Source organism: Podarcis filfolensis, assembly GCF_964270895.1.
Source record: "Podarcis filfolensis genome assembly, chromosome: 17".
In the NCBI taxonomy this organism is placed as follows: Eukaryota; Metazoa; Chordata; class Lepidosauria; order Squamata; family Lacertidae; genus Podarcis; species Podarcis filfolensis.
The window spans coordinates 9,920,327-9,941,543 of NC_139621.1; the positions used below are offsets into that span (position 1 = coordinate 9,920,327).

Sequence of the window (21,217 nt, forward strand, 5' to 3'; positions counted from 1 at the left end):
AAGGACGATGTTTGTTCCACTCTCCTTGCTGATGCAACATGCATTTTTTAAAAACCCATTCTCATTAAATTGAAAAATCTCATCTAGTTTGGCCCTGAGCCCTGCTTCCATGAGATTCTAGATGGTTGCTTTTGATGGTAAACATTCATCTTGAACCTTGCGGGGGAAATGGCGGATGCTTCTGTGCTCCAAATCACCCCAACCTGATAGTGCTTTCACCTAATAGAAGCAGCTGTCGGAGTTTTGTTATATATGTCTGTAACATGTAGTAGTAATGCCTTCACTTTAGCATTGGAGAGTTAATCTCTGGGACCTGTAGGCCAGGATTCTTGTTTTGTTTTGAACACATATTAAGTTCTGAACAGGAAAAAGGAAAATAAGAATCCTCAGCCCTGCAACTGGAAACTATAAATTCAGGGTTCTAGGGAAATTGTGCCAATTGGCCGTAACTTCCTGATCAGGTAATGCAGGAGATTATTGGGGGAAATCTGCTCAAGGGCTGTGCCAAGCAGTGAAGAGAGAGAACCTGCTGCCACTGGAAGGTTTACTTAGTCTCTGCTTTGAGCTTGTTTCGAGCTGTAGTTGTCATGAATGTTAGAAACATGTCTTTGGGGGCCAGGGAGGTCTTGGGTCTGTTAAAGGGACAGTCCTACTAGCACCATCAGAGTTGCCTGCACACTCAGTGTGATCTGGTTTGATGTGGAACTGTGCGGGTCTTTCCATGAAGCAGCAGTTATACTTGGTTGCCTTTTGGACCATTCCCAGTCTGTGATGTGACTTTGCGGTGTTTTTGTTCTGCTAGGGAACTGTGTGCATTGTTCTGCATGGATTCACTGATAAAGCAACTTCCTTATCTAAAGGAAAGGGTGAGGTAGTTTCCTGGACCAGTCCCCAAGAACCTAAGGCCTTGCCTGTTTCCTTCCAGGCTGCAAAGTTCTCGCTTAATTACAGTTTATTTACAACCTCCTGCTTCCTCTCCCTTCTTCTCCAAATGCCCTTTGATCTTGTTAGGGGATTTAGTGGTACATCTGTCTGTTTTTTAAGCAGCCTGCTTGGAGGCAAATATATGCTAGCTGCGGATGGTGAGTGTGGTGGAGAGGAGAAGCAGTTCCTGCTGTTGATCTAAGAACAAGTTTCCAAAGGCGTGCCTTGCTAGAATATGGAATGGGATGTATTCTCTGCCCTTTCTCACTCTGTTTACAAACACAGATCCCACAATAAACCGGTTAAGCTCTTCAGATGTCCTTGTTTTGTTTGAATTTGCACAGTCTTTACTGTCTCTGTTCCATTATTTCACTCACTGGGGAATCCATCCCATGCCAATTGTTGTCAAATGTATATCACGCCCCTTCCTTATGCTCAGATGATCTTAAGACTGTCATGCAGGCATTTTGTGTGATGCATTAAAAAAAAAAAAGGTATCCGGGAAGCCATGGATCTGAAGTGTGGATTTCAGAAGCTGGAACTCAAGTCTTTTGAGATTGTAGCCATTGGCTTAATTTTACCTGGGTGTGGGGAGTCCAGAGGGAGAGAAGGTAGGGGCATTGAGCAAAAAGGCCAAACAGATGCAGTGATGGAGGGAGGAGGATGGGAGCCCCCAGGAAGCAATTGGTTCAGACCCCTGGCAAGAGCAATCTGTCCCACCCCTGGAAGCCCTTTGAATGGGGAGGAGAGAGAGAGAGAGAAGATGCAGACCATGCACAGGATTTTCATAGGGAATATTCCTTTAAAAAAAAAAAAGATAGCCATAGCAAGCTGCTGAGATTATATGTGGTCACTAGCTTTTCTCCCAGTCCAGGCCCTCACAGATGGCACAGAAAGCCCATGATTTGCTCACTATTACTAGCTTGTCTGCCTCTTAATTTGTATTATGCCATGTAAGAATAATTGGAACCACTTGGAACTGGGGCAGAACATGGGGCTGGATTATTATTAGGCCATTAAAGGAGAGATAAACTTTGTTGTGTTAAGGATCCAACAAATGTCATGGCTTAATAAAAAATAATAATTAGGCAATCAAGTCTGTTGCCTATATATGACCTCAGTCTTTGTAAATTCTGCCCTGAGAAATTTGTCTTGATAAAGGAAAGAATGCTCTGCCTTAAAATGGTGCCGAGATTTGTTTTGATTTCAGACTTCAATTGGTTAAGAAGCCTGGCTTGTTGGTGTGGAGCTGGGTGCCCACAATTTTATCCAGCAGAGTGAGCAATTTAAAGTCTTAGGTTGAAATTGCTCCAGCCTCCTATCAAACCCTTAATGGTGCACCTGTGGCTCTATCTTATGTTACACAAGTGGTATGGGAGCTACTATATTGTGGCTTAATCCTGTACCACTGAGGTAATGCAAGAACCAGGGCCTAAAAGGTTATTGGGCATGGTTTATGGGCTCTCACGCCATGTGCAACATAAGATGGGGCTATGCAGGAGCCTCCAGAAAAGACTAAAGTAATAAAGAAGACAGGAATGATGGTAGGTACTCTTCTCTTTCCCTCCCTCTACACAGAGCTGCTGCTACATGCTGAATAGGTTTCTTTGTACAGTTGTACCCTGGTTCTTGAACCTAATCCGTTGCGGGAGTCTGTTCGACTCCCCAAACCATTTGAAAACCAATGCTTCCTGCAGTCAAACGGAAGATGTTCAGCTTCTGAAAAACGTTTGCAAACCGGAATACTTACTTCCAGGTTTTTGGCATTTGGGAGCCAAAACGTACGAGTACCAAGGCGCTCAAGAACCAAGGTACGACTGTACTTCCACATGCTGACTCAGCCTCTGTGATGAGCCGATCCCCTTTAAGAGGGTGGGATGGGTCGGAGATCACAGAGGTCAGATCAGAGAACCTCCCAAAGTAGTTCAAGTGGTTGAATGATGAGCTGCAATTTGAACATGCAGTAAAGCTAGCAGACTGGGTGCTTTTCCAAAGGTCAGCATTTGCCCACTTTCCGAGTAATTTGGTGAGCTGAGCTGATCCTTGCGGAGGTCGTCTCCGGGATGTGAGTTTCTTTCTGAAACCCTCCAGTAACAAGGCACTTGGACTCTAAGAGTTCTCTGTCTCTTGTCTTACAGCTGGCTTTCTGAACTCATGGAAGAACAATCTTGCACGACAGTTTCATAATGGTAGAACTACTTTGAAAGGCAGAGAAAAGGCGTCCCCTTGTCTTTTTCCATTTTGCTTGTACTGCCTGTTTGTGCCTGGCACATCATGATACCTCCCAGTTATCTATTGCCTTTAGTGTTGTCCCTGAAGCCAGAGGGTACTGAAAGTGTTCCCTTTAAGTAGTTTCCAGTGGATTTCTACAGGGTCCAGCACTGGGCTGCGTCAAAGCCAAATTGAATCTGCCTCAGAGTCGGAGTTCTGTAGCTTGGCTGGTCTCATCAGTTGTATTAAATAAATCATTACAACCCTGAGTTCCATTTTGGAACATAAGAAATGAAAGTATATAGAATTTGCAGCTGGATTTAGATACTTAACAGGTATTTGACAGCATGTAATTTGGTGGCCAGCGGGTGCTGATTGTTGAGTCCGGAGAGCTGTAGCTTTTTTGTGGTCTCTATGCAGGCCTGCACAGTCCTATGCACTGATTTTAATAGGACTATTTTTTGAGATCGAGTGTGCATAAAACTTCAGGCTTCGTCCAAGAGGAGTTTGCTTGATGAAGCCTTGGAGTCGCTGGATCATCCTGATTACTATTTTTACCCTGCTTTTCTGTTCATGGATATACAAAGTGATTTGTAAGATTAAACACAATAAATCAGTGGGTCTTCCTCAGCAATGTGGGAAAAATATAGTTTCAGTGGGAGCTTCCCCCTCCCATGGTAATAGTCTGGTTGCAGTGGGAGGAAAATGTCCTATCTCCACACCATCGTCGCCATCCTGATCAGGTCTCTGCACCTTCTATTTGTGAAATAAACATTGTGCACTTAAGGGCAAACCATGTGATTAACATAACCAATGGTTTGGCTGTGGATCAAAAAGGATTTTCAAGACTTCTTGGTTCATGCTCATAAAACTTGCTCCCCATTTTCTTTTAGTATTCCTTACGAGTAATGTTTTCTGCTTGATGGCTATCTTAAGAATTTCTTACATTGCAAGATACAGTGGAACCTCGTGTTACATACTGTCCTCCTTGCAAACGTTTTGTGTTACGAGCTCCGCTAACCCGGAAGTAGATGCTCCCAGTTGCGAACTTTGATCCGGGATGCGAGCGGAAGTCACACACCATCAGCGTGGCAGCAGCGGGAGGCACCATTAGTGAAAGCGCACCTCGGGTTATGAACTGTTTCGGCTTAAGAATAGACCTCCGGAACGAATTAAGTTCATAACCGGAGGTACCACTGAACAACATAGCTCTCCCTCCCCTTTCAGATTAAATGCTTTTGGTTTTCCAAGCCTTCCCCTGCTCCCCACCTTTCTGGCCTCTGCCTGATAGTTCAGTAAGTTGTTATGTTATGTATTTGTGGTGGTAAAGTTTCCTGCCAGTGGCAGAGAAGACCTGGAAGGAGCTGGTGAAATGATACTAGTTTTCTTGCTGCAGGGATTGTGCTTCATGAGTTGCTGAGGTTGATTATTATTACATTATATTTGTGTTAGACTCTTCTGTATAGTAATTGCACCTGGGGTGTTCTTAAAAGTTGGTTTTCAGAGAATAACAGTAAAAGCTGCTTGTGCTCAACAGCTTTTGGAGTGAATGCTTTCTTAGGGAAGTCTAATGTGGATGGGCAGAAATTCTGCTCCCGTTTTTGCCAGACTCTCTCCAGAGACACAGTGGGGCGTACCTCTCAGGATAGCTTTTTGAGACCCAGAAAAGTGGATGTTTTATTGTTTTCTTCCTCCCCTACAGGACGGTGGCAGCTGAAGTAAGGAAGCAGGTGTCCCGAGAATATGGCAACTCTCCTCAGCTTTCCAAGAAGCGGGGTGGCCCCCCACAGTCGGTGAGTTATTCAGTAGTATGTCATGGTCCGGGGTGGAGATCTGGCAGAAAACACTGCAGCTTCTGGCTAATAAGACAGGGAAGAAAATCTGTTCACCCAAAGAATATAGGCAATATCAGACAACCATAATTTGGAAACTGCCCATTTCCAGGGCATTTCAGAAATTGCTAGTAATCCAACATATAGCAGGGACAACCATTTTGCTTGTGCTTTAGGAAGTACTCCTATTTAGAATCGGGGTTTCTTTTTTTAGAAAAACAACAACTGAACTAAAATGATACCTATATTTAAACATTCCTAATGAACTTCTCTAATCTTTTAAAGCCGTCCAAGTTGGTGGCCACCTCTGCCTTCTCAGGGAGTGAGTTCCATAGTTTGACTATGTGTTGTGTTTCTGTCCTAAATCTTTCCCTTTCTTAGCCAATTGCTGCCCTTTGCCAATGGGTTGCTGACTTCCACTATTTGCTCATGAGAGACAGGATTTCCTTTTGGCTTACTGTCACTATGGACCTACCTGAGGCCTCTTCTGAGATGGAAAATTGGAAGAAGCATAAGAACCACTAATGTCTCTTTTCATTTCTGCAAGAAGCGTATTGGGGAACATGGTTACACATGAATTAGTTGCCTTATTCCTCCAGTCCACCTCTAGTCCCAATCCAAATAGTAGAGTCCCAATCTCTGATATCGGCTGCATTTTATTTGTTCTTCCTTGGTGGCATAAGGACCAGAACAGCTGCAGAGACTACGCTGTATTTTCTGGAGTTTCAGCTTTAAAACAAACAGACAAACAAACAAACATCTGTGGCCTTCTAAAAACTCCAGGGCTTCCCTTATGTAGTGTTTCCTAAAGCAGCTATTGGGTGAGGACAAGGTGGATTTCAATTTCCCAGGTGTGAAGGAGTTTGAAATTGGAAACTTTTGGATGGGGTTTGGCTGGGTGTCTTTGAAAATAGTTTTAGTCTCCCAGACCTCTGTGCTTGTGTCTTCTCCCCATTCTTCCCTTCTTGCAGGTCTCTCTGTCATTTAGCCTCGTTACTTTTTCAGGGGATTCCTCCCTGGTTTTCACTGAGAAGCTGTCAGAAGAGCGCCTAGCCTCTCAGTAGCCTCTCTCCCTTGCTCAGCAACAGCAAGACAGTTGGTGGAGATGGGAGGGAGAGAAAATTTAGCTTTTGCCATTTGTCATAAGAGCAAATGCTTGCATTTGGACAGTTTCCAAGTGGCCTGTGACATGCAGTGTTAATTGTGCCTTGAGGAAACGAAGGGGTCTTTCTTCTCCTCCCCACAGCACCTGTTTCTTCTTGCTCCTCTCTGAACAATAGTGCTCAATAAAGTCACTTAGACTATGTTGAAATTGTAATAATTTAAGAGCAGAGCTATGTGTTGTGGCGGCTCAGATGACTTTTGTGCTGGTTAGTTGGGCATTGTGGTGGGAACTGGAATACATTTACCAGTCTTAAAGATGAGCTCCTGCAGTCTTCCTCACCTTGGTTTCTGCATTCTCTTGAAGCTTCATCTTGGAAGGACTGCAACTCCGTCAGGCCTGTTGTTGTCCTTCAAGATGAAGGGAGGCGCCTCTGTCAGAAGCTTCTGTGAAGGACCAAGAAATGCCCCCAAACCTCTGTATTTCTGTGACTCCTCTGTTGGACTGAGGGGAAGAGGTGGGAAATTCACACACCTTTTTCTTAGCTTTCATAGTCTAACTTGGTGGTAGTAGTGGGCATTTGCCTGAAACATGTTGGAATCATGGATTCATGGGGAGGTGTTCATCCATTTCCCAGTCTATAAAATGGAGAATACCAGACTCAGGCCTTGGGACAAATCCTTATCATCCTTGTTACAATGTGCTACAGCTAGGAGTGATTCAGGCACACCAGACAACTTCAGCAAGTGAAAGCTTGTCCACACTCCTGCTTGTCCCGTGCCTAGAAAGAAGGGACCCGGAGCAGTTTTCTGCTTGACTCTTGCTTTTGAGGGAAAAACTGCTGTTTAGTGAACAATCAAAGCAAATGGTGATCTACCCACTTTGGGAAACACTATTCTGAACTGTAATCAATAAAAAGCAAGTTGCAGTGCATAAAACAACACAATACAAATTGAAAGCAAAGACACAACTTATACAATTGTATTTGTTTGTTTTTTTAAAAAAAATATTGCTGTAGCTGCTTATTTGTACTTAATTTCATGCCCAGTCAGGCCTGTAGCCAAAAAGAGGAGGAGGCATATCTCTTGGATAGGGAAAACTCTCTGTTTGGCTCTAAATCAGAGCAAACATCGATCTGGAGAAACCCCAAATGGCCATTTGTTCTGATTGAGCGCTAAAGACTTTCTGACTTGTAGGTTCCTCTTCCTTACCCCACTCCTTGACCTTCTTCTCTAAGGTGCCTCTGACAGAAGTGGTGGAGCCCGTAGACTTTGAGGAGTACCTTGACAGCCACGTGCCGGATGCTGAGCCCGGTCCACTTCGTGATCTGGTTGAGTTTCCCACGGATGACCTGGAGGTGATCCACCAAACGCGGGACTGTCGAACACTGGAACCTGGCATCCCTGAAGATGAGTAAGTGGTGGGATTATTAATTGTGGATTGTGGTTATTCCAATACTTGTGATAAGCACCTCTGTTTCCATTTACTCCTGCAGCCTTTCACTGCAGAGCCCCCTTCACCTCTGGACAGTCATATGTCAGAGTTGCCAAGGAAAAAGAACTTGGCAATTTGCTGACAGTTTTCTGCATTAGTACTTGCTAGTACTTACTGATCAGAAGGTCAGCGGTTCGAATCCCCACAACGGGATGAGCGCCCGTTGTTCGGTCCCTGCTCCTGCCAACTTAGCAGTTCAAAAGCATGTCAAAGTGCAAGTAGATAAATAGGTACCACTCTGGCGGGAAGGTAAACGGCGTTTTCGTGCGCTGCTCTGCTTCGCCAGAAGCGGCTTAGTCATGCTGGCCACATGACACGGAAGCTGTATGCTGGCTCCCTCGGCCAATAAAGCAAGATGAGTGCTGCAACTCCAGAGTCGGCCACGACTGGACCCAATAGTTAGGGGTCCCTTTACCTTTACCTTACTTGATTGTTCTGCAGTATTGACCAGTGAAAACGTGGTAGGCAAAGACTGTTTTTTAATCTTCACATTAACAATTTCAGTGTGGCTGAATGCCGCTTTGGAAGGCTGATTTAAATGGCAATATAACTGACATTTGACATCTTCATAAAGCTTTTGGGAAGGCATCCATTTAATTCCCAAAGGAGACTTAAGTGTGAAGAGGTGTAGGTCATTCTTGAAAGTCATCTGGGATTTTACAAGATAAACCCCTAGTGGGTTCTGCTTACAGGTCTTTCCCCTAAGATGTGTGGATAAAAATTCTGAAGGGTTTTCACAATTCTGCCTTTTTGGTAATCCCACAGAGATAAAACATATTAACAGGGAAAATAGACTTCAGTGCACTATTTGTCATGGCATGTTGGGAAACTAAGATGCAGAAATCATCACAAAAACCATCTAGTTCACCATGCTCATAGGAAGGAATGACCAGTTTTTCAAATAGAAGGGGGGGAAACCTACTCTTGACTGCTACTGAAACCCAGCAACATCTGTAGGCTCAGAGTCAAAGCACAAGGAGGCTCTTATTGTAGTGTTTACCAAGCACTAAGGCTAGTAGTTTTCAAGGGCCACATTTTTTAATTTGTATCTATGTGAGAAAAAAGAATATCCGGGAGGTATTATCTGTTGTTTAATAAAGGTGTGGAAGCAAAACATGTGGAGAGAAATTTGATCCTTATCTCTCCTTGCAGATAAGTCTTTGGATGTTACTAACCTGTCAACATTTTTACTAGACTGCTTTTCTTCCTCTTTCATTCTTCTCCAGGAAGCAGGATGCTCGCGTACGAGACGCTGTACAAGTCTACACAGAAGACTGGGTCATGGTCCAAAGAAAGTAGGTTGCACCTCTTCTTTGAGAAAGGATAGCAAAGACTGATTCTTTGCTATTGTGGTGGTGGTGAAATTTGCTGACAGTGCTTAATCTTTTTGGATGTGGATTAAATATGGACCTAACAGAAGGAACCTTTGGTAGGGGAGTGCTGCATTTCAAACTGAAAAAAGATTTTAAACAAACATTATTTTAACTAAAGGAACCTATTAGACTCCTTTTACTTCCACCTGGACTAGCCGTGACTTGCACCTTCCCACAAGCTGTTATTCACCCATCCTCCAGCCCTCTAAAGTGTCAGTGGAAGGGCTAGAGAAGTTGGAGGGAAATTCCTAACTTTCTATGGAACTTCCTTAAGATTGCGTTGGAGTAAATCCTTGTACTGTAATAATTGTATCTGCTTATAATTCACTGTTTGATAGCCAGAGCCCTAGTTGCCCAAGTCCTTTCACTTGCTGCATAATTATTGCTTCAGCAGTCATTCTGTAGTGGTGGAAAAGTTGTTTCATTCAGATGAGCCATAGTATATGTTGTGGATTGTAATCTCAGTTTTTGGGAGCCTTTCAAATAGAGTTCACTGTTAATTAATAGTGCCTTTTGGTTCTTGCATAAGAAGCATTTCAGTGCCCTGCCTTGCAGCCTGTGATTGATGACTTGCCTGCCTAACCAGGTAAACCCAGTGAGTAGATACAAAATACTAAAATACTAAAACTAAATATTAAATACTAAAGCCGATTAAAATCCACACAAACCTTTCTAAGCATCTGGGTAGGATTGTCTAAACAAGAATGTTTTTAGAAGGTGTCGAAAAGAATTTGGTGAAGGTGCCTGCTTGATATCAACAGGCAGGGAGTTCCCAAAGTGTAGGTGCTGCGACACTAAATGATCAAATTCTAACAAATGCAGAACAGGTGGCACATGTCGCAGTGCCAGTTCCACTGGTCAAAGCAGTCAAAGGGCACATAGGGGTAAGGTTATCTTATAGGTAAACTGGTCCCAAGTTATTAAGGACTTTGTAGCCTAAGAGCAAGGGACGCGGGTGGCACTGTGGGTTAAACCACAAAGCCTAGGACTTGCCGATCAGAAGGTCAGCGGTTCGAATCCCCGCGACGGGGAGAGCTCCCATTGCTCAGTCCCTGCTCCTGCCAACTTAGCTGTTCGAAAGCACGTCAAAGTGCAAGTAGATAAATAGGTACCACTCCGGCGGGAAGGTAAACAGCATTTCCGTGCGCTGCTCTGGTTCGCCAGAAGCGGCCGGAAGCTGTACACCAGCTCCCTCGGCCAATAAAGCGAGATGAGCGCCGCAACCCCAGAGTCAGCCACGACTGGACCTAATGGTCAGGGGTCCCTTTACCTTTACCTTTTAGCCTAAGAGCAACACTTTGAACCTGACCTGGTAGCTGATTGGCAACCAGTGCAGAGCTCTGAGTTATATGCTGACAAGTCCTCACTTCTGTCAGCAATTGTGCTGCAGCATTCTGCGCAAATGGTAGCCTCCGGCTATAAAATATCCACATATAATTTTTCAGAAAGTTCTCAAAGCATTTTAGGGCAGCAGTTCCAAAACGGCTTGCTTTTTCATTTAGACTGTTCCACAAAGGACATACAGGCCATCTTGATAATATCACAATTTCCCTCCCTTCCAATTTTTGGTTTTCCTTCTTCCTGCCTTTCTGGTGCTGCCATTCTGTCTTCCCCTCCCCCACTCACTCAACCAAATTGTGCTGGAAAGTTCCCCTAGCTTTATGGCAATGGAGGAACCCCAATGAGACACCCTACAATAAACTGTGTTGCCCAGAAGTATTCATACAAAAAATCAGGAAGCAGCCAAAGTTTGCATACAAAAAAGAGAAATGAATCTCTCCTTGTTAGTGAAGTTAAGACACCTGTGTTTGGCATAAAGTATTTAAATGCACAGGTTGAGGTGGTCTTACTACAAGCTTTTTTGCCCTATCAGCTCAAAATTTTGAGCTAGGTTTGGTAAGAAATAAAGTTGGTCTTTTGTATTAGGTTTTTCTTTTTAATTTTGTGTGGGTGTTATGGCTGCTTCCAGTTTAACATAAGTTTACATCGTATATCTGACTTGCTAGAATTTTTAATATAATACATTCTCAGTTTTTTAACCATTTTTATTTTGTGACTGGACAATTGTTTAATGAATATTGTATGATCTTTTTAGAGAAGCCCTTGGCAGAGGCATTTTTGGCTGAAACACATTGGGCGCATTGTATAAAGGGAAGAAGCCACCCCCTTTTGGGGGATCTCTGGGATTAAATTATAATCCTTTTTGCATACCTGAAATATTCATAGCAAGGTGAATGGCACCTTTGTAGAGGTTGATGTGATTGCCTTTTAAAGTCTCTGCATTTTAAGTTGCAAAGGTTCCCAGCAGGCGTTATCATCACAGTTTCTTCTGCCCTGGTTCAGGTACCAAAGGCTGAGCACCATGTACAATGCTATTACGGCCGAGAGGCAAAGGGAGAGGCAGAAGGGGCTGCCTAGGCAAGTCTTTGAACTTGATGAAGTAGCTGAAGAGCGCAGCAGTCAGGGGGATTCGGTAAGTCAAGTCAGATTTGTAAAATCTAGCATGTTGGAGTTGCTCTTCTGTGTCCTCTATGGGATCCATGAGCAAAGAGTCACGATATAATATGAAAGACCATCTTTGGGGGGGGGAGTTTTGTCAGTTTGCATTTCTTTTCTTTTTTCTTTTCAGGTTTATACATTTCACTAATTTTACAATCATTTTAACATTTCAAACTTTGACTTCCTTCCCCCTCTTTTTGCGGTTCCAAATTAACTTAATTGCTTATGCAAATTAACTTAATTTGCTCATTTATTCATCTACTTTAAATATATACTCTTATAAAACTGAGGGTTATTACAATAATCTTGCCAATGTTCTTATCTGGTTACAATTTATCTGTAAATATTCAATACACCATTTCTATTCTTTTGTAACAAGTTTGATTTCTTATTCTTCTGGTAAGTTTCACCATTTCTGCATATTCCAGAAGTTTTTGTATCCATCCTTCCTTTGCTGAGAGTCACTTTGCATTTCTTACTGCAGAAAGTATTGTTCAGATGTGTAGAGATCTTTCCTATTCTACTTAATTCAAGAGGGTTCTGGAAGCTTCTCTGTGTGAAAGAAACAAGCAGAAAGTTCATGATGTTTGGGTTATTCCTTCAGAGAAGCTGAGTTCCAGCTTAAACTTGTTTTGTTATCTCTTCTGTGAAGGTCATGCGGAATATAATAATAGGCCAGAAGGAGCCTGGGTTTCATTCTCTCTTTCTATCTCTTTTCCTTCTGGTGTGGTGTTCTGTACAGTGCAGGTGATTGGTGGCTACGGCAATGGCTGCTGTTGATCGGGCACTGCTGCAGCAATTGGGCGGGTGATTGGTGGCTGCTGGCGGCGAGCAGAAATACCTCAACAATTCTGGGCAATTTCCCCCCATTTTCTCAATTTTGAGACCCCCAAAATTGGGGGGGGGGGCGTCTTATACACAGGGGCGTGTTATACATGGAAAAATACGGTATTCTGAGCCTGGTGAAATGCTCTGGGCTGCTGTGCATTTGCTAGATACTCTGTGAAGTTTGCTGTTGTCAGCAGGAAGACAATGTGGCTCTCGGCAAGGCAGTGCCGTGGACAACAAGGCCTTTTACTATGGTACATCAGGCATTCCTTGTCCCTTCCAGGATGACCTGAAGCGCTGCTCCACCTCCCTCGATGATACACCCCGTGGCAGCTGGGCCTCCAGCATCTTTGACTTGAAGAACTCTGCAGCCGACTTCTTGTTGCGCTCTCTCTTGGTGCGCACTGCCATCGAAGAGACTGACCGCACGAATGAGGAGCTGCGCAAGAAGAACCGGCATGGTGAAATCCTGGCTCTTTACCCGGCCCCAGATGAGGTGAGTGCAGGCCCTGAGATTCCAATAGCTTTTGCATGATCCTGTAGCATCCAGGAGATGGCAGGCATGTTTGGATGTGGGCTGAGGAGGATTAGAAGGTGCCCGTTTGCCTCTTGGGGGCAGATACCAGGTCGTGCAGAGGATGCTTTGACGGCCACAGACTTTGCTGAGTGGTAAAGGTTGGAGGAAGAACCACCACAGTCTTGTCATTCTTTTTTAAGTGGTTTTGTCAAGAAAGAGGAGTGGGAGGGATCATTACTTTGCCTGGCACCCCTCCTTTCCTCCTCCTCCAGAGATCTCAGACCTGTCCAGTCTCTTCCCTGCCCTACGACACTCTGTTTGGACTCACCTTTGTTCTAGCAAGCTCCAATACTGTTTTCCTAACGCTAAGCACATGGTTGTATAGATGATGTGCTTCCCTTTATCTTTTCAGGATGAGGCAGTAGAACGCTGCAGCATCCCAGAAGTTCCCAAGGAGCACTTTGGTCAGAGGATCCTGGTGAAGTGTTTGTCTCTGAAGTAAGTCACTTTTTATTTGCCAAACCAAACTCAAAGTAGGACATACATGGAAGTTTGGGTCCATTGCACTGCTTTTCACAAATGCTTCAGGGTGCGATGCTGTGCAAAGGGTGTGAGGCCCTGGCTGAACTTTGTGTCAGTTTGCATTTCTTAGTGCAGAAAGTATTGATCAGATGTGCAGAGTTCTTTCCTATTTAATTAATTCAAGAGGGTTCTGGAAGCTTCTCTGTGTGAAAGAAACAAGCAGAAGGTTTGTGATGTTTGGCTTATTCCTTCAGAGAAGCTGAGTACAGCTGGCTTAAACTGGTTCTGTTATCTCTTCTGTCAAGGTCTTGCTGACTTTAATAATAAGCCAGAAGGAGCCTGGGTTTCTCTTTCTCTTTCTATCTCTTTTCCGTCTGGTGTGGTGTTCTGTACATAGTATGCTTAGTGTTAAGGTTTAGACTTATTATAAGTTACTGTAAGTGTAAGTTAAGTCTCCTACAACTGGATTTCTTATGGACAGTGCCAGTCCTGAGTGTATTGGATTTGTGACCATTATGCTCATTTGCCTTCAGTGGCAGCAAAGCTCTGCTGGGTGAAATATTAATTGCCTCTGGTCTATTTTTTGGGAATCCTGCAACGTGTTTAAGTTTTGCTCTGCTAACTATACATTGGAGTTCTGCTCTGGTTCAGTATTGAGTAGAATTACATGACGCTTTGCTGGAGGATTTCAAAGCTGTCTCTGCGGAAAACCAAATTCTGAATCCAGGGGTCCATTTCTTATGTACTATTCTCACTGGAGGGTGTGCATGCCTCTGTTTCTAGTCATCTCATGGTGGAGAGCAGCACTGACACTAGGTTCAGTCCATACAAGAGGCCCCCATGCTAAATTGCAAACAACCTGCAATTGCCTTGGGAAGAAGGCTCCTTGTTGCTTTGCCAGGAGATGCCCACGTTCATGGACGGCACAAGGTTCACTGCTGGCTATGGTTGACGTATGGTTGTTTTCTCACCAAACCATCTCTCTCTCTCTCTCTCTCTCTCTCGTACCCTTCCATGGAGCAGGTTTGAGATCGAGATCGAACCGATCTTTGGATCGCTAGCGCTTTACGATGTGAAGGAGAAGAAGAAGGTACTACTCTGTGATTCTGAGCAATACTTGTCTTTACAGCTAGAAGCAGGACCATTTTATAAAATGGGCAGAGAGCAAAGCATAGCAAGGTAGGATGCAAATTGGTCAGTTACCTAAAATTGCTGAGATGTTTGAAAGACTAGTTTGATAGACATAGGAAGCGCTGGGTTGGAGATGCTCTTGATTATGTCCATGCAGCACATACACAAGGCTACTTGATGTGTCTTCTTACTAGTTCCCCTGGAATCAGAGCAGTCTGCAGTCTCTTCCTGTTCTGGAACAGGTAGGAACTGCCTCCAGACATTTTGAAGGAAAGGGGGCATTTTCTCCCCTAGCTATTGCCCTGCCTTCAGTTAGTGTTGCAAACTCTTGTGGGTTCCTGCCTCAAGCGCTTCCTTCTAGTTAGAGGAGTTTCAAAGGCAGGAGAATGAACTGCCTCAGCTGAGGCAGGAGGGAAAGGTGGATCAGAGCATTCCGCAGGCAGCAGCTATGCAGGCGCCTTCAGATTGTGCTTTATCTGACCCCTCACTCCCATCCCAAGGACACAGGGTAACTTCAGCTGCAGTGAGAAGCCTAGCCAGCTGCATGCCCTGCTGCCTTTAGTCTCTGTGCCATCAGTTCTCTCTGGCTGGATCTGTACAGATTTTAAAAAACGCTATGGAAAAAAACGCTATAAAAGCTCTTAATGGAAAACCCCATTGGTGACGGATCGCTGCTCTATAGCACCAGCTGGTGCCGCATGTTTATAACGCAGGTATAACGCGATATACAGTAGTACCTTGGTTTACGAACTTAATCTGTTCCGGAAGTCCGTTCTTAAACCAAAGCGACCTTAAACCAAGGTGTGCTTTTCCATAGCAGCGGGGACTCAATTTACAAATGGAACACACTCAACATGTTCTGCTTCCAAGGCAAAGTTCGCAAACCAAAACACCTACTTCCGGGTTTGCAGCATTCTTAATCCAAGTTGTTCATAAGCTACGTTGTTCTTAAACCAAGGTACCACTGTAATTAACAAGTGTAGCTGAGGCCCCTCTCTTCTCCCCAGCACAGTCTCCTAAGTTTGGCTTTAGTAAGCACCTCAGGAAACTGCTGTGTGGAACCAGGCAGATCTGGCAGAAGCCAGTGGGAAACAGGGCTGCTGCTCTATGGCTGCAGGAAGGAGAAGGCCGAGGTGTCTTGTTACAGTAGTGGTGGCGACAGCAAGCCAGATTTCAAGACCACAGTGGAGAGGCCTTGTCCAGATCTAAAGTCCACTGTCTGTTGTGGCGCTCCCAGCTTTGTTGGTTTTATTGCTATGACGGGTTGGGAGTGGGTCTCGAGTGCATGGTAACTTTGCCCAGCTTCTGCCATTTCCCCAACTTTTCTAGATCTCTGAAAACTTCTATTTTGACCTCAATTCGGAGCACATGAAGGGGCTTCTGCGAGCGCACAGTGCCCACCCTGCTATCTCCACGCTGGCTCGCTCGGCCATCTTCTCCCTCACACATCCTTCTCCAGATATATTCTTAGTGATCAAGGTGAGATGTTTGATCTTCAGTCACGCCTCCAGAGCTCATCCCCCTTCGCAGCCATTCTGGCAAGCGCTGTGCATACAGTGGAGGCACATATATTCTGCCTCCTTCTGTGAGTGCAGGAAAATAGCTTGTTTGAGCTGGGCATCAGAATTAACAACCTGAGAATCTCAGCTATCCTTAAAACAAAACAAAACAAAACATGTTTCTAGTTCCCATGGGTTTGGAGGGAGATTTGAATGTGTGTGGGCAATGTCTAGCAGACTCTCTGAAACTGGAGTGAGGTCTGGGAGGGCCCCATTCTTTTTCATTTTGCTTATGGTTTTGGTTAGCTGAATGAATAATGCAAAAGAAACATAAGCAAGAGAAAAGTAATTACATAGTGCAGAACACAATTTTGCTCTCCTTGCCCCATATTTTCTTTTCAAGCACTGAGTAAGCCCAGCTCTAGGTACAGAGTGTTACATCTTTACTTAGCTTCAGGGACAGCTGAGAGGCCTCTCTGGTTGCAGGCCTCTCTCGTCAGAGCTAGTTGTAGAACTTGAGGTGGAGCTCACAGCACTCTCGGTTTAATATTTGGGAACTTCCAAGGCATCTGCTAGACTTCTTCACCAGTAACTTGCTTTTCCTTTCCCTGTCCAGCTGGAGAAGGTGCTGCAGCAAGGGGATATCAGTGAATGCTGTGAGCCATACATGGTCATGAAGGAGACTGATGCTCTGAAGGTAGGTAGATGGAAGCAAGATGAGGAAGCAGTTGGGTTCCTGGCCATGCTGTGTGTGTGTGAGTGTGTGTGTGTGTGTGTGTGTGTGTGTGATAAGGAAGCAGCTGGATTCTTGGCCATGCGCGCTCTCTCGCTCTCTCTCTCTCTCTCTCTCTCTCTCTCTCTGTGTGTGTGTGTGTTAGCTAGCTAGCGTGCTAGACTTGGCGCCAGGTTTCAATTCTACCTGTATCATTAAATCCCTGGATGCCCTGGAATGACCTCTTGCATGTTCTCAATGGAATGAAAATGGCCTGCATTACAGGTTTATTTTATGGGTGGATGTCGTAAGGGGTTCAACATTTACAGTTTGGTCACAGTAATGGTGAAGTTTCCCCCCTTGTGCTTCCTTTTTAAAATTTTATTTATGATTTTCAATTTTTATACATTTCAATAATTTTACAATCATTTTCACATTTTGGAAATCGACTTCCTTCCCCTTCTTTCTGCGGTTCCTTAAATTTATTTTTAAAAATATTTTCTGCTTATTCCAAATTAACTTAATCATTTATGCATCTTTTTTAAATGTATACTCTTATAAAACTGCAGGTTATCACACTAATCCTGCCATTGTTCCTATCTGTTTACAGTTTATTTGCAAATATTCAATAAACCATATCCATTCTTTTATAAAAAGTTTGCTATCCTGATTTCTCCCCCCTTGTGCTTCCAGAACAAAGAGAAGCTGGAGAAGCTGCGGGTGGCAGGAGAGCAGTTCTGCACCCGTCTGGGAAGGTATCGCATGCCATTTGCCTGGACTGCCATCCACCTCGTGAATATAATCAACAGCACTGGGATGCTTGAGAGGGATGCTTCTGACTCAGAGAGTGGTGAGTATAGTGCCGTGACCAAGCTCTGTGAGAAAGGATGCTTAACTGTCCTGTGGGGAGTTGGCTGCTGACGCTGCTTTTTCCCAGTTGCATGGCGCTTTTGTCCAAAGGAACCTCGGGAACTGAGGCAGTGTGATGTAGTGGTTAGAGCAGGCATAGGCAAACTCGGCCCTCCAGATGATTTGGGACTACAGTTCCCATCATCCCTGACCACGGGTCCTGTTAGGTATGGATGATGGGAGTTGTAGTCCCAAAACATCTGGAGGGTTGAGTTTGCCTATGCCTGGGTTAGAGTGTCAGACTGGGACCTGAGTTTAAATTCCCAAATGGTCATGAAGCTCACTGGGTGACCTTGGGCCAGTCACACACTCTCAGCCTGATCTACTTCACAGGGTTCTTGTGAGGATAAAATGGGGAGGAGAACTTTGTAAGCCACTTTGAGCTCCTTGAAGGAATGGTGGGATGTAACAGCAACAACAATGCCACAGATTGCACCATATGTTTATAATCAGAAATGGGATGACTTGTAACTGGCAGTTGTGCATCACAGGAGTAGTTTATAGCTGACTCACAGCATGCTAGCATTACAAACAGAGTAAAATCAAGCCACAAATTTGCAGTCATGTCCATGCAGCCCTAAAGCTCACAAAACAGAAATGTTGAATGAGGTAGATTGTTTATGCTCATGAGCTAGAGACTGAGACAAAGGAAGCGGCAGTTTCTACGTTTTGCTCTCCTTTCTTCAAACAAGGGTATCCTTCAATCTATCAGCAGGGAAAAAATGGGTATGAGGAGCATCTTCCGAGAGCTCTATACGGCAGACCTCAAGTGTAATTTGCTACACATTATACCATGTCTGCTAGAGCACGCAAATGGGTTTTTTTATTCAGTGGACTTAACTTCAGGTGCCTCCTGGTGTCTGTACATCTGCCTCCATATAGCACAGTGCAAAGTACCACCTCTGTAGCAGACTCTGACAGATTAAGGAGTTTAGTTTTCTTGGCCACGATCAATCATTTATCGCTTAAGTGTAAACCTGCATGATGTGAGTGATACAGCTCCCCTTGGTTGGGCTGGAGATTCTGAAGTTCGTTTCCATTGCAAATTGTAAGGTATTTGTCAAAGGACAATACTGCACTACTTTAGAAAAGCTGCCTCCAGTGTTATTGTGGGACACCTGTTGGTTTTGTAGAAACAACTCTTCTAAGTTGTTGAGGAAGCTTGTGGGTAGTTTCTGCAAAATGCCTATTAGCGCTACCATTGCGCTGTTGTACACCGTTGTGGTCTCCATTAGGTTTGCCCTCACAACAACCTTGCAAAGTAGGCCACATCCCCCTCCCCAGTGCTGTGGACATCAAGCTGAGAGGCAGTGATAGCCACTCGCCTAATACCAAGCATGAGTTCCTGGCAGAGCCCGGTTCTCTTCTCACCATTGCCTATTGCCTAAATATGACTCCTTATTTGTGCATGTGTGCACCTCACCTATTGAACATATCTTCCTCTGTTCTAGATCGCAAGGGAACCTGGAATGAGCGCAAGAGGAAAACATATGAGCGCATGAGTGTTGGGGAGGAGATGTGCAGCTTCAGCAACTTCCGCCCAGCTACCCTCACCGTCACCAACTTCTTCAAGCAGGTGGGAGGCTTGGAGTCTGGGCTGTCTGGACTGATTCATAATATCACTGTCTTTTGGTTTTCACAACTGTAGGAGTGCAGCTAACAGGACCAGAGATTTGCAGGCAATTACCTGTTTGTGCGTGGGGATGCGGGTGGCGCTGTGGGTAAAACCTCAGCGCCTAGGACTTGCCGATCGTATGGTCGGCGGTTCGAATCCCCGCGGCGGGGTGAGCTCCCGTCGTTCGGTCCCAGCTCCTGCCCACCTAGCAGTTCGAAAGCACTCTTAAGTGCAAGTAGATAAATAGGGACCGCTTTCTAGCGGGAAGGTAAACGGCGTTTCCGTGTGCTGCGCTGGTGCCAGCTCGCCAGAGCAGCTTCGTCACACTGGCCACGTGACCCGGAAGTGTCTCCGGACAGCGCTGGCCCCCGGCCTCTTAAGTGAGATGGGCACACAACCCTAGAGTCGGACACGACTGGCCTGTACGGGCAGGGGTACCTTTACCTTTACCTGTTTGTGCTAGAGAATTTTCTCTTTCCTCATAAGAAGCTGCGATTCTTCTTTCATTGTTTTCCCCACTCAGCATAAAATGCTGGGAAATGGGTTGAAGGTGGGGTATGGTCACTGCCCAGGGCCCAGCAGGATTCTCTGCCTTTATTTGCAGGGCCCCTCCTTTTCTTACAACTTCAAGATTTCCAAGCACTTTCCACAAGAGTCTTCAGTGCATGTTCAGAACTTGTACGCTCCAACAGAGCTTCAGATTCTTGACAGAACCTTCAAGTGACTTGCAATTTAGGACTTTGAAAGTTAAGTTGTATACAGTGAAGTATACGTTCTGGCAGAGTCTTAAAATGAACCTGAGGAATATTACAGGTGCCTCTCACGTCTACTTGTTTGGCAACGCCTTCTCTGTAGTGGTGCCCCAGTCGTGAAATTCCCTGTCCCTAGAGGCTTATACTGCCTCTCTGTTAATGAGTTTCTGATGTAGGTTAAAATCCAATTCAGGGCATCGGGTGTATTGTTTTATTTCAGTCTGGTGTCAAGATCTTATCTTGTACTTTACTGCTCAAACAATCATTTGTAGTGGTTTAAGATTGGATTTTATCCTATGTATGCTTTGATGTGTTTCCTTGTATTATGTTTTTAGACTTATTGGAAATGGTCCTAGCAGTGCAATGCAATGGACATGCTATACATAGGGTTAATGAGTAAATTGGAACAAGTATTGCTAGAGCAGTGCCACATCCACTGAGGAACTCACAAGGGGCTTAATGCCACTGTCTTGGTGGATGTTATTCTCCTGTTCTGGTTCAACTCTCCCCTTCTCTTTTCCTCTCCCCCCCCAAAAAAAACACCTCTAGGAAGGTGATCGTCTCAGTGATGAGGACCTATACAAGTTCCTGGCAGACATGAGGCGGCCATCATCTGTCCTAAGAAGGCTCCGACCTGTCACAGGTAAGGTGTGTGCCTGTAAATCAGCCTGCGACAAGGCACTGCCTCTTGTTGAGAGCTCTGTGGAGTGGGGAATTCTGGAGCTGGTGTTGATTGTAGTAGCCATGTAGTCTGTTGTGACAAAAGCAATAAAACTCTTTGGCCAGATCCCACTTTTGCCAAGAGTAGGAAATGGTTCCTGAGAACAGAAAGCGGAGAAAAAGTCTCTCTCTCTCTCTCTCTCTCTCTCTCTCTCTGTGTGTGTGTGTGTGTGTGTGTTTGTGTGTGTCTGGGTTTGTGTTCAGTTTCCTCCCAAAGTGAGGCAGAAAGATCAGTCATTACAAGAAATAGCTGTAGGTGTTTCAGAATCCAGTCAAATGTGAGAGCAAGAGCAAATCAGCGTAGTTTATTATTAATTTTAAAAGTTTTTAAACCATTCTTCATCATTGTTCTCTGTTTGAGGTGAAGGAGGCCTAGCTATAGTTTCTGTTGTCCATTACCATTCCTTGTGCAATCTGTGTGCGTGCTCATTCTTCTTTGTGATATAATAGAGATCAGGAAACTCAAGCACCCTAGAACTCTCCAGCCCTCTACCACACATTCTCAGTTTCAGAGGTCTGTCGGTTTTGTCATGTTGGCTTCTGTATGCAAACTCTCCTTACACATCCACACACCCTC

General features: G+C 44.7%; 1 protein-coding gene across 10 annotated transcripts in view; it reads left to right on the plus strand.

Annotated features, from left to right (window-relative positions):
- DOCK6 (dedicator of cytokinesis 6) overlaps window positions 1-21,217 on the plus strand; it is a 94,656-nt gene that overhangs the window by 9,074 nt on the left and 64,365 nt on the right. For all 10 annotated transcript variants that reach the window (XR_014542960.1, XR_014542961.1, XR_014542962.1 and 7 more), the window contains exons 2-13: window positions 4,838-4,928; window positions 7,307-7,482; window positions 8,790-8,858; window positions 11,280-11,409; window positions 12,547-12,759; window positions 13,193-13,278; window positions 14,326-14,392; window positions 15,763-15,912; window positions 16,549-16,629; window positions 17,338-17,494; window positions 19,005-19,129; window positions 20,470-20,563. Coding sequence is in view for 6 of the 10 variants with exons in the window: in XM_083592673.1 (XP_083448799.1) it covers window positions 4,838-4,928; window positions 7,307-7,482; window positions 8,790-8,858; window positions 11,280-11,409; window positions 12,547-12,759; window positions 13,193-13,278; window positions 14,326-14,392; window positions 15,763-15,912; window positions 16,549-16,629; window positions 17,338-17,494; window positions 19,005-19,129; window positions 20,470-20,563 (1,439 nt within the window). In the remaining 4 variants the exon portion in view is untranslated. The remainder of the gene's footprint in view (window positions 1-4,837; window positions 4,929-7,306; window positions 7,483-8,789; window positions 8,859-11,279; window positions 11,410-12,546; window positions 12,760-13,192; window positions 13,279-14,325; window positions 14,393-15,762; window positions 15,913-16,548; window positions 16,630-17,337; window positions 17,495-19,004; window positions 19,130-20,469; window positions 20,564-21,217) is intronic.